Here is a 13691-nt window from a genome sequence, read left to right as displayed (position 1 = left end):
TAAAATAACTGAGAAAGATACATCTGCAAATTAAGCATAGACTTTCTGAAATTTTCCACATTTAAATTCAGGTGAGTTGCCAGTTTAGAGTATTCTTTGATGATATTTTCTTTTTCTCAAGGAATTTTCAGAGAATAACTTGGCCAAAATTGTGGTATACATATCACATGCCATCTAATACAAAGAGATGTTTTTTGATAGAATTTTCATTTAGTAATTATTAATTGATCTCTGCAGAGTGTTATATGATACAAATTCAATAGTAAGATTAATGGAGTTTCTGTTTTCATGAAACTCAATGTTACCATGGGTATCAGACAAATAAAAGGTATTTTAATGCATGTGAAAAGGGTGCTTCTGTCCACATGGTACAAGATGGCTCAAAATCAGGTCCACATTCTGTCTAGTGGGAGGGAAAAAGTGGAGGAAAGGAGGGTATTCCCTTCTCCTTTAAGAGACTATACTGAAATTTGTACACATCTATTACAAAGATATTCATTGCAGTCTTATTTGTAATTATGAACAATTGGAATTGATATGTATATTGCTGTATATGCTGTAGGCAGTTGTAAAAAATCAACAACTGTACATACATGCAGCAGCATAGATAATTCTCAAAAATTAATATTGAGCTTTAAAAATTATAGAATAATTAAATTTAGACAATCTGGTTCTAGAATTAGTATATATAACAATAACACTGTATTACCTATTTCTAAAATGTATTATATCACAGGTTGATGGAGATAAAGACTGTATCACAAATAATAGATATATGTAATAAATGTACACAAAGATGAAACTATGTTCATCAAAGCTAATAAGAAATTCATAACAGAGATTTCCTTTGAGAGAAGAAGTGAGAGAATTTGACTTGGGAGAGAAACAAATAGTCTAAGCATATATGTGCATGTGTGTGTGTATATATCCAAAAGTTAATACAGACATATGTTTCTACTGATTTGACATATGACTCCCACTTTTAGGTAGCACATTTTCCTCTGCATTCATGTATCTGTATCACTCATGCTGCCTCATAACAAAACACTGCCATTTGGGGAAATGATTTTCAAAAGAAATCATCGCATGAATGTCAAGAACTTTCGTTTGTTCTTGTTTTTAGTTACAAACCTTCTAATCAGATTCAAAATAAGATTTTAAAAAGTCCCTAATTGTGCTTCAGAACTAAAAGTGTATGCGTGTTTTAGTTAAGGCATATCTTAATACAATTTTCTTAGGTAGTCATTCAATAAACGACTTAAAATTTACCAAAATATACAAACTTAAAATACGAGCATCTTAGGCAGAAAGGTTTTATTGGTTTTTGGCATCTTCCTGTGGATGATCTCTGTGTAAACAAGTTTTGATTTCAGGGTAGGAGTGGAAGGGACTGTAGAAATCAGTTAATAAGGGTTTTCACTGTTCAACAGAAAAGTTCTTTCGCAGAGTGGTTTCCACGGAACTGAGTTAATGCTGACATTAGCTCAGCATAATTCTTTTAAAACACATTTAAAAAGAAAGTCTTATCTATCCCACTCATTCCACCATTAGGGGGTCTCTTTATGTAGGTTTTATTCAAACGGATGTGTTCGTGCTAGCAATAATCACTATTAATATTCTCCAACTAATTCATTCTGCTCTTGTTCCATGTTCCTAAAATAACCTTCAGATTACAGGTTTTATTTTCACATAGATGTTCACCCAGGAGAGTATAAACTAAAACATTTTCAATCAGTTTGAAATGTTTATTTTTTATTTTAAAGAAACTATCGTTTGTTCTCTGACATGTCCTAAGAACCAACACCAGTGCCTGGCATATAATAGGGCTGATGAGGTATCTGCTGGATAGACATCTATCCTAGTTTATAGATTGATCTTTTGTGTATCTCTCTGCAAGATACCAATGACCTCTGTCTACACTGACACATTAGAGATCTTAAGCTAAACTGAAGTGCAGATGCGGAGCCCGGCAATTCAGCCAAGGTAAATCCCACCTACTGAGTGCACAGCCAGTCTCCGGAGACCACACTTCTATCTTGTTCTAACTGCAGCTGTTTCTACTTTTCTATCAAATCAATTTTCCTTTTTAATTCTAAGCATTTTATTTTTATATGGTTCTTCAAAATCCCTCTGGAAAGAGAAAGTATGATTCCACATTTAAATAATCAGAACTGTACTGTGTCTAACAGTGCTGGAATCCTTAACTTTTTGTTTCAGGCAAGGCATTATATTATCCAGAGAGGATTCAGAAAAAACAGAAGTAGCATAAATATGATGAAGAAACTAGACATGAAGAGGCTAACTAGCTTATCAAAGGCCATAATTCTAAAAAGTAGAGCTGTAATTTGAACTCAGGGGTTTTAATATCAGAGATTATGTTCCTTACCATAGGTTTTAATGTAGAGTCATTGAAGGATACTATAAATAAGTAACGAAGACACTGCTTTTTTTTTAAATGTTATTTTTACTAGATAATTACTTTGTTTATCAACCCTACTCAGAGTCAGGTATACTACCAGGCAATGGGAATACAAAGATGAAACTCACAATTTAGCTGGGAAGACAGGTCAAACTGATATCACATGATGCACCTAATAATTCACCATGATAAGTGCAGTAGTGGTGACATGTCAGGGTATTACGAGAACAGGGAACTGAAACACCAAATCCAGCTAGAAGATGTTATAAAGGCTTTCTGAAAAGGTTAGCTGAGCTGGGGTTAGCCATTAGGAGGGAAGTTTGGAGAAGTGATGCACACTCCAGGCAATATAAGGCGGGCAAAGTCACTATGGAGTTTAATGTACTGAATCATCGAATGCAATGTGGAGATGATGTTGAAGTCAGGAGTGATAATCAGGGCTTAGACTTTAGAGGCACTGTGGATAATGGGAGAGTCTGGATTTCATCCTGTGAGTAAATGGGGAGCTGGTCAAGATTTATAAATAGGATAGTCACATAAACATGGACATATTTTAAATAGTGCGGTGGCAGGTTGGAAAAGGAGTTGAAGTTCTTTTAGTCAAAATAAGTCAGCTTGTGCTATGGTAACAAATAAATATCCAAATATCAGTGAGTTAATACAATCAAAGATTATTTCTTAAACGTCCAAAGTCTGGGGCTGACTAGGCAGCCCTTCTCCACCTGGCAGCTATGCCATCTGGAATATGCATCCTTCCAGGTTATTGCACTGCAGGTGACAAGATGTTTTTATGGGTTGGGACTAGAAGTGACCTTCATTTACCTTTCCCATATCTCATCATCTGGGATCCTGCCACATGACCCAGAGTAAGTGCAAGAGGCCTTGGCAAGCACTGAGAGCCTACCACAGAATAGGGCATTTCATTCAATCTTGTTTATCATAGTTGAAATATACCTGTAAGTTCTTACCATATTATTTGGAGAAAAATCAGTTTATTTATTTACTCAATTCATTCAACAAATGCTTTTGTGAGCACCTACTCGGCACTGTCCTAAGTTCTGTCTCTGTCATAAAAAGCAGGGGTAAAGCATTGTTCACATTACTTCCCTGCGCATCAACTCTTCATTGACTCTCCAGTCACATGGAGATATGTGCGAGGGGACAGAATTAGAGTAAGAGGGATGAGAAGCGTAACATGGACCAGATCATGTGGAGTTTTGTAGGACTTTGAATTTAACTTAAATGAAAGGCCTTAGAACATTCTGTGCAGAAGAGTGATATAATCTGACTTCCTTTTTTAAAAAATAATTCTGGCTGCTCTGTTGAGAATAAACATAAGGTGATGGGGTAGACACATTGAGCTCTCTTAGGAAGTTACATAGTAATCCAAGTGAACAATGATTATGGTTCTGAGCCAGGGTAGAAGCATGGATCTGGTGAAAAGTAGTCTGATTCTTGATACATTTTGAAATGAAGGTATTTAATTTTGAATTAAATAATTAGAATTTGAAGACAAGTGAGACCTACGCTAAGTTAAGACAAAAAGGTCTTAACTTGAATTCTTAGGAGCGTGGAGTTGCAGCCAACTGAGGGGAGACAAGGCTTAATCATTTGAAATATTCCTAGATGGCTTCAAAAGGGCTCTAGAGAGTATTAGCCCCCTAAAGAATTCACCTCCAATGGATGCTTCCTTTCGAATTTCAAATAATAACAATGTTGATGAAAAAGTGTTTTTCCAAGATTTAAAGCTTAGCCCCAAGCATTCCCTACATTGACAAAATTTCACATAAAATCTAAGATCTATCTACCTAAAAATAAAACTAGTAAGAAAATCATGTAATTATCTTTTCTGAAAGCCAAGTCAGAAGAAATTAAGTGATATTAGATTATTTTGATGTGACATAATTCATTTAATTTTTGTTAGGGGCATGTTTGCTTTATGGGAACTACCTACGGAGCTCACTTACAGAAATAAACTGCTTGTGTATTATTGTTGTTGTTATTATTTATGTATTAGAAAGACATCAAGTAAGGTATGCCACTTTACTTTGGCAGTTTAATTTATCCACTGAGTATTAATTAGTAGATGAGGAAATGATAAAGATTTTCTCTTTGACCAAACTTTGGTCAAACTTGTCTGAGCTCTCTTTTTAACCAGACCTCAACTTTTGAGCTCCCATGTTAGTTTCTGCATTGTCCAATTTAGCAAGAATCTTCTCAGTTTAGCCAGAATTGTTCATCCTTGATATCTGATCAGGTTTCCTTCTTCTACAGTGCTTCCGGTGATATTTGATCACCCTGGTCTGCCTTCAGCAAGAATCCCATCAGATCTGTTGGCCAGGATCCCCTCTTACCTCAAATGTTACCTCTTAGTAATTTCTATCCATTAAGTCCCTCCCCTTAACTCAGCTCCTTGGCTATAAATTCCCACTTTTCCTTGTGGTATTCACAGTTGAGCCCAATTTCTCTTTTCCACTATAAAATCCCATTGCGGTAGCCTTCCTGTGTAACTATTGTAATAGTCCTCTTTGAATAGTCTGCCTTACCATTCTGTAATGGGTGTAATGAATAAGTTTTTCTTTAATAAAGATCATATCTGAGCTGGATTTTGATGAAAGCAGGGAAGGAGGGAGAGTTTTTTTTAGGTATTTAGAACAAAATGCATAAATACAGGGATGTGAAAAAGGATGACTGATTCATGGAAATTATAAAATTTAGGGCTCATGAGAGCAGAGCAGTTTGGTTCAGGAGTGAGGAGTAGGAAACTGAACCTGGTGAAGTCTAGTAAGATTGATTGTAAAATTATGCATGGGGACAGGCGTGGTGGCTCACGCCTGTAATCTCAGCACTTTGGGAGACTGAGGCAGGTGGATCCCCTAAAGTCAGGAGTTTGAGACCAGCCTGGTTAACATGATAAAACCCTGTCTCTACTAAAAATACAAAGTAAGTCAGGCAAGGTGGTGGGTCTCTGTAATCCCAGTTACTCAGGAGACTGAGACAGCAGAATCACTTGAACCCAAGAGGCAGTGGGTGCAGTGAGCTGAGATTGCGCCACTGCACTCCAGTCTGGGTGACAGAGCAAAACTTTGTCAAAAAAAAAAAAAAAAAGTTATGCATGGGTAATTACATGGTACAATAAAAAGTTTCAATCTTAGCCTTTAGGTAAAATAAAGATAATGATGTTGAAAAATTTAAAAGAATTGAAAGAGCCCTATGGGAGGAAGATGGAAAGCAGAGATTAGACAAAGAAAAGTCATTAGAAAACTACTCACGGGGAAATACAATTGGGAACCAATTTAGCTCCTAGTAATCCTGGAGGACCAAGTTTTAAAACTAGAGCATATCTAACAGAGTTGATAAGCTGAAGTTATGAACAAGTATGTGGTTATATATTGTTTTGCTTATACAATGCCAAACTCAGCTTAATATGTTTTCTTATAAAGCAAAAAACAAGCAAACAACAACAACAAAAAACAGTGACCTCAGAAATATATCATACTATATAAAACCTAGTTAAAAATTCAGTTTGGAAGAGTCTTACTTGCCTTCATCTAACATTTGCTTTCTAGAATTTGCCTCTCCCAAGTAAACTTAATGTTTCATGGATAATCACACATTTTTTGATATCTAGTGGAGCAAGTACACTATTCAGGAAAGGATAGGCAGTAGACACATTCTTTTAAAAAAATAGAGATAGGGTTTTGCTGTGTCACCAAGGCTGAAATGCAGGGGGGCTATCATAGTTCACTCTAACTTCCAATTCCTGGGCTCACTCTAACCACCTTAACCTCCTAATTAGGTGTGACTATAGACACATACCACTACACCCAGCTAATTAAAAAAAATTGTAGAGATAGGGTCTCACTATGTTGCCCAGGTTGCCCAAGCTAGAATACATTTGTAAAAGTCAATTTTATAGAAGTAATAGCTATATATGTCATAGTATGCATTAGAAAACTTCAATATAACAAAAAGATGTGTCATCAAGGGGGAAGTAATCTATGAAATCCACATAACCAAAAAAGGATTAGTATCCACAATATTTTTAGATTTTTCTATAAGTTAATAAGCAATAGACAAGCAAACCAAGAGAAACACACACAAAAGACTGACAGGCAATTCACAGAACATAAAACTCAAGCGTTCATTGATCATATGTGAAAATATTTCAAACTCACCAATATTAGAATAGTGTTCATCTCCAAAGGACAAAAAAGGAGTGGGATGGGATTGGAAAATATAAAGCAAAATACTATTTTATGTGTAATGTTTAATGTCTTTAAACAACAGCAGAGAAATACTGGAAAATGTCAACATATGGTTATAGCTAGTAGGTAGTAAGCATATACATGTTTGATTTGCTTTCTATATTTTCTTTTGTATTCCTGAAATTTAAAAAAATAATTTCAACATTTATTTTAGACTCATGAGGTACATATGTAGGTTTGTTACGTGAATATATTGTGTGATGCTGAGGTTTGGGGTATGACAGATCCCCTTACCCAGGTACTGAACATAGGACCCAACAGTTAGTTTTTTAAGCCTTCTCCCATTGCCAATAGGCCTAGTTTCCATTGTTCCCATCTTTATAAGCTCTCACTTATAAATGAGAATATGCAGTATTTAGTTTTCCTTTCCTGTGTTATTTTGTTTAGGATAATGGCCTCGAGATGTATCCATGTTGCTGCAAAGGACATTATTTCATTCTTTTTTTTATGGCTACATAGTATGCTGTGGTATGTATATACCACATTTTCTTTATCCAGTCTACCGTGGATGGGCACCTAGATTGATTCCATGTCTTTGCTTTTGTGAATAGTGCTGTGATGAATACATGAGTGCATTTATCTTTTTGTAGAAAAACTGATCTTCTTTTGTATAGATTCTCAGTAATGGAATTGCTAGGTCAAATCGTAGTTCTGTTTTAAGTTTTTTGAGAAATCTCCATACGGATTTCCACAGTGGCTGAACACATTTATATTCCCACCAACAGTGTATAAGTATTCCCTTTTTTCTGCAGCCTTACCAGCATGTATTGTTTTTTGATGTTTTAATAATAGTCATTCTGCATGCTTATAGATGTGTAGAATCAATATTGTGAAAATGACCATACTGCCAACAGCAATCTATACATTCAATGCAATTCCCATCAAAATACCACCACAATTCTTCACAGAACTAGAAAAAACAGTCCTAAAATTCATACAGAACCAAAAAAGAGCCCACATAGCCAAAGCAAGACTAAGCAAAAGGAACAAATCTGGAGACATCACATTACCTAACTTCAAACTATACTATAAGGCCATAGTCACCAAAACAGCATGGTACTGGTATAAAAACAGGCACATAGACCAATGGAAGAGAATAGAGAACACATAAATAAACCCACATACTTACAGCCAACTGATCTTTAACAAAGCAAACAAAAACATAAAGTGGGGAAAGAATACCCTATTCAACAAATAGTGCTGGGATAATTGGTGAGCCACATGTAGGAAAATGAAACTGGATCTTCATCTCTCATCTTACACAAAAATATACTCAAGATAGATCAAGGAACTTAAATCTAAGACCTGAAACTATAAAAATTCTAGAAGATAACATCAGAAAAACCCTTCTAGACATTGGCTTACCCAGAGACTTAATGGCCAAGAACCCAAAAACAAATGCAACAAAAACAAAGATAAATAGGTGGGATTTAATTAAACTAAAGAGCTTCTGCACAGCAAAAGGAACAGTCAGCAGAGTAAACAGTCAACCCACAGAGTGGAGAAAATCTTCACAATCTATACAACTGTCAAAGGACTAATATCCAGAATCTACAAGAAACTCAAACAAATTAGTAAGAAAAAATTATTATCAGAAAGTGGGTGAAGGACATGAATAGACAATTCTCAAAAGAAGATATACAAATGACCAACAAATAGATGAAAAAATGCTCAACATCACTAATGATCAGCAAAATACAAATCAAAACCACAATGCAATACCACATTACTACTGGAAGAATGGCCATAATAAAAACATTAAAAAAAAAAAAAGATGTTGTCATGGATGCAGTGAAAACAGAATACTTCTACATTGCTAATGGAATGTAAACTAGTACAACCACTTTGGAAAACAGTGTGGAGATCCCTTAGAGAACTAAGAGTAGAACCACCATTTAATCCAGAAAACTCACTACTGGATATCTACCCAGAGGAAAAGAAGTCCATGCACAAAAAATATACTTGCACATGCAGGTTTATACCAGCACAATTTACAATTCCAAAAATATGGAATCAGCCTAAATGCCCATAAATCAATGAGTGAATAAAGAAACTATGATATCTATATCTATATCTCCACATAATGGAATACTACTACTCAGCCATAAAAAGGAATGAACTAATGGCATTCACAGGAACCTAGATGGAACTGAAGACTATTATTCTAAGTGAAGTAATTCAGGAATAGAAAGCCAGACATTGTATGTTCTCACTCATAAGTGGGAGCTAAGCTATGAGGACGCAAAGGCATAAGAATGATACAATGGACTTTGAGGACTCTGGGGAAAGGGTCAGAGGGGTGTGAGGGATAAAAGACTACAAATTGGGCTCAGTGTATACTGCTTGGGTGATGGGTGCACCAAAATCTTACAAATCACCACTAAAGAACTTACTTACATAACCAAATACCACTTGTTCCCCCAAAACCTATGGAAATAAAAATTTAAAATAATAAAATAAAAATAATAATAATAGCCATTACTACTGGTGTGAGATTGTATCTCATTGTGGTTTTGATTTAAATTGTGTTTTTGAAATATTTCTTAATAAATTAACACATAGGCCAGGTGTGGTGACTCATGCCTGTAATCCCAGCACTTTGGGAGGCTGAGGCGGGTACATCACCTGAGGTCAGAAGTTCGAGACCAGCCTGGCTAACATGGAGAAACCCCGCATCTACTAAAAATAAAAAAAAAAATTAACTGGGCATGGTGGCTCATGTCTGTAATCCCAGCAACTGGGGAGCCTGAGGCAGAAGAACTGCTTGAACCCAGGAAGCAGAAGTTGCAGTGAGCTGAGATTGCACCACTGCACTCCAGCCTGGGTGACAGAGTGAGACTCCTTCTCAAAAATTAAATAAATGAAATAAAATGATATGGGAGGCAGTGTGAGTTAGGGGAAGAACATAGAAACGGGAGTTGGAATCCTAATGTGTAGTCCCAAATCTTTCACCTACCCACTGTGTGACCTTGAGAAAATCTCTTCATTCTTCTGAAACTGATTCTTCAGCTAAAACCTTAAACAATATGTGCCTTTAATACATAAAGTTATTGGAAGGAGTGAATTAGTTCATGTATGCGAAGGTGATATTCAAATGTGAAGGAAAGATATGGAAATTTTCAAATTTGCAGTTAATATGAAATTAAATGAACATACTTTTCTATTTACTCTCATGCTAAATGTATTGAAACAGATATTAGAAACAAAAGTGGGGATTATAAAAGACATACATATTTTCTTACCGGGTCTATTAGCTGGGAGTAGAGTTCATGGCAATTGTCAAAAATATACTTGTATGTAGAATCCAGGCAAGCCCTTACACAGTCTTTCACCACCATGCTTGCTTTTGGGGGGCTTTGCAGCTCCAGAACCTGACAGATAAAGACAGATGCTTATTTTCTCAAATGCAACAATAACACATTGTAATCTAGTATAAACTACTCAAATGTATATTCAATAAAGACTTTTAGTTGATTTTTCTATGTTCAGTAAGTGTCATCTTACCATGTGGTTTTAAATGTGTAAACATTTCAACTTTCTGATATAAAAACTTATTGAAAATGATAATGGTTATAAACACTCAAATAAAAATACTTAACATGACCAGTTAATAGTGTTCATGCATTCTTTGATTTCATTCCATTCCATCACTCAACAAATATTTATCTCTTCCTATATGTCAGATAATGGTGATACAGCAATGAACGATAGAAATAAAAATCCCTTTCCTCATGGGCTTAAGTTCAAGTAGATAATAAACAAAATAAATATATAAGATATATTACATGATGATGCATGTTGAAAAGTAAAACAGAAGAAGGATAGGAAGTGTTTCAATGGAATAGACCGAATACAATAAACAGCAATGGTAAACGAAGATGTAGGGTGAGAACAAGGGGAAACTACATATAGACGATTATAAGAATCTTAGCTTTTAGTGAGGTGGGAAGGAATTGGATAGTTTAAGCATAAGAGCAAAATGGCCTAATTTTAGCAAAATAACTATCTTTATAAGGCTCCCTTATGCTGCCTTAAAGTGGGCTATGAAAAAAATAGAAAGACCAATTATGAGAATAATGTTAAAATTTAGTCTAGAGAAGATGATGCTTGATCAAGGTGGTAGGATTATAAATTATTAGAAGAAATCATATTCCGGTAAATTTTAGAAAAAAAGAGCGAACAGGATTTCCTGACAGACTGGATGACTTGTGTGAGAACTGACTCCAGTTGTCCCCGGTATTTTAGCCTGAGCAACTGTTATAAGGGAGGTGACTTCAATTTAAATGGGAAAAACTGTGGATGGGAGCTCAGGAGCTCAATTCTGAACAGTTTAAGAAGCCTATTAGGCATATACATGAATTTCAAGAAGGTATTTGGAAAAATGAATCTACAGTTGTGGAAAAGTTCTGGTTAGAGATATAAATTTGGAAATTATTATCTTACAGAAGAATGTAAAGAAACAACACTGGTTGAGTATGGATAGTGAGGAGAAGAGGTCCAAGAAATAAATCCGGTTAAATCTTACATAATTCTAAATCTGTGACAACAGACAAATGAGAAAGAATAAAGCAGTAGAGAGCCCCCACCCACCCCCACAAGAACTAATGGTATAGGCGGGAAATATAACATGCGATGTTGACAAATTATTTTTGGGAAGTGAGAGAGTAAAAGTCTGATTGCAGTGTGGTCAAAAACTAAGTACAGAGTTGAAGTTTTAATATTGTTAAAATGTCAGTTCTCTCCAGATTGATCTATAGATGAAATGAAATCTCAATTAAAATCCTAGAAAGAATGATAATCACCTATACAACTGTGAAAAATAAAGAAACGAGGTGGGATGCACATTATCTTTTTTTTTATGATTTGCTATGAGGTCACAGTAATCAAGATAGGATGGTAGTGGTGGATGTACAAACAATTGAACAGTATAGAGAGTTCAGAAATAGACCCATACATATATGGTCAATTTAATTTTTTATAATAATACCAAAAACAATTTAATGGAGAAAGGAAAATCTGTCTAATAAATGCTGCTGGAACTCTTAAACATAAATATGTAAAATGTTATCCTTGATTCACACTTTATACCTTATACCAAACAAAAACAACCACCAAAAAAATCCCCAAAATTCTAAATAAAACATATGCCCAAATATAAAAGGTAAAACCAATCTTTCAGAAGAAACACACCAAAAAACCTCTTTGTGATGTTGGTTTAACCAAGAGTATTATCCATAATTAGAAAAAAAAAATGATAAAGTAGACCAAAATTTAAAACTTGCTATATAATATATTTTTAAGACAATTAAAAGATAAGGCACAAACAAGGCAAAAATAATAGCAAATCACATATCTGCCAAAAAAAAAAATGTATCCAAAACATATAAAAACTCTCAAAACTCAAGACTATTGTATTCTTGAAAAATGCAAGAAAGTAGATTTTAAATATTCTCCTCACAAAAATGATAACTTTGTGAGGTAATGCATATGTTAATTAGCTAGATTTAGCCATCCTGCAATGTATATATATTTTAAAACAATATGTTGTACACAATAAATACATGCAATTTGATCTATCAATTTAAAATAATTAAAATTAAATTGCCCTTAATAGTAAGAAAGCCAGCTAACAAATATGGGTAAAAATTTCAACATTCTTCACAAAAGAAGATATTCAGATAGCAAGTCAACCCCCCAAAATTCTCAATATTATTAATTTTTAGACAAATAAAATTAATACATTAAGATAATGCAACATCACTTCTACTAGAATACATACATACATACATACATACATACAAACATACATACATAACATGGAAAATCCCAAGAGTTTTGCTAGAGGATGTAGAAGAATTGGGACTCTCACACGCTGCTGCTGAGGATTTAACCCAAGGAACATAAAAATGTATGTTTACAACTATAATCCCATGCTTATTTAAAATAGTTTTATTTGTAATAAACCAAAATTGGAAATAATTCAGATATCTGTCAGTGAGGGAATGGATAAATTGGTAGTACATATATAACAAAGAATTACTACTTAGCAATTAACAGTAGTGGATTGTTGATACACTCAACACCAATGAATCTCTGTTGTGTTATGGTACATTGTGTACAATTTCATTTACATGATGTTCTAGGAAAGGCAAAGCTATAGGCAAAGAACAAATCAGTGGTTACCAGCATGTGGGAGAAGGGTTGACAACAATGGTGTAGCACAAGGGAATTGTGTAGGCTCATGGAACTGTTCTATATCTTATTGCTCTGGTGGTTATATAACTACACATTTATCAAAACTAATAGGACTGTGCAACAAAAGAGTGATTTTTACTCTCTGCAATGAGAAAAAAGGATAACAGGAGAAGAAAATTTGTTCAAAGGATAATATAAGGAAATTAACTGGAAGGAAATGTATAGATGACTATTTCAAGGAGTTTTGCTATTAAGGGAAATGAACTGGGGTAGTAGCTATAGAAGAAAGTGAAACCAAGTGGTATTTTGAAGACTGTAAAATCAATAGCACGTACATAGGGGAAAGCTGACAATTCAGGAAAATGGAGAGGATTGCTGGACCAGTATTTTAGTGCACAAGAGAAGACAAAATCAATTGCACAAGTAGAAGAGACCACATTTTCTAAGAAAACAGATGGCTCATCAATAGTAAAAAAGAAAGAATATGTGGACACATACAAGGAAGTACCTACTGGGGTAGGTGGTGAGAGTGTGTGATTGGAGCTTGAGGATGCTCCTCTTTCTTTCCTCCTATTTTTTTTTCATTGAAATAGGAAGCGAAGTCATCAGCTGGTAGTGAGGGTTGGGGAAGAGTAGTTACAAGTTTAAGGAGATAGTGTTTTTAATCAAGGAGGCATGGCAGATGGGTAGCACTGTGCTGGCACGCCCCACCCTCACTCCCATTCCTCACTCCTCAGTGTCAATGGCAGATGTCACCTGTCAATCTAAGTCAACTTGATTGGGTCTCGCCATCATTATCTGCACATTGT

General features: G+C 34.9%; 1 protein-coding gene across 1 annotated transcript in view; it reads right to left on the bottom strand.

The window, feature by feature from the left end:
• The window catches only part of UNC13C (unc-13 homolog C), a 653225-nt gene that overhangs the window by 286004 nt on the left and 353530 nt on the right, over positions 1–13691 (bottom strand). The window contains exon 16 of the mRNA XM_015142282.3: positions 9930–10058. Coding sequence (XP_014997768.3) covers positions 9930–10058 — 129 coding nt within the window. The remainder of the gene's footprint in view (positions 1–9929; positions 10059–13691) is intronic.

The sequence above is a fragment of the Macaca mulatta genome, chromosome 7 (genome assembly GCF_049350105.2).
Source record: "Macaca mulatta isolate MMU2019108-1 chromosome 7, T2T-MMU8v2.0, whole genome shotgun sequence".
Taxonomy (NCBI): Eukaryota; Metazoa; Chordata; class Mammalia; order Primates; family Cercopithecidae; genus Macaca; species Macaca mulatta.
This window is presented reverse-complemented; position numbering and strand designations above follow the sequence as displayed.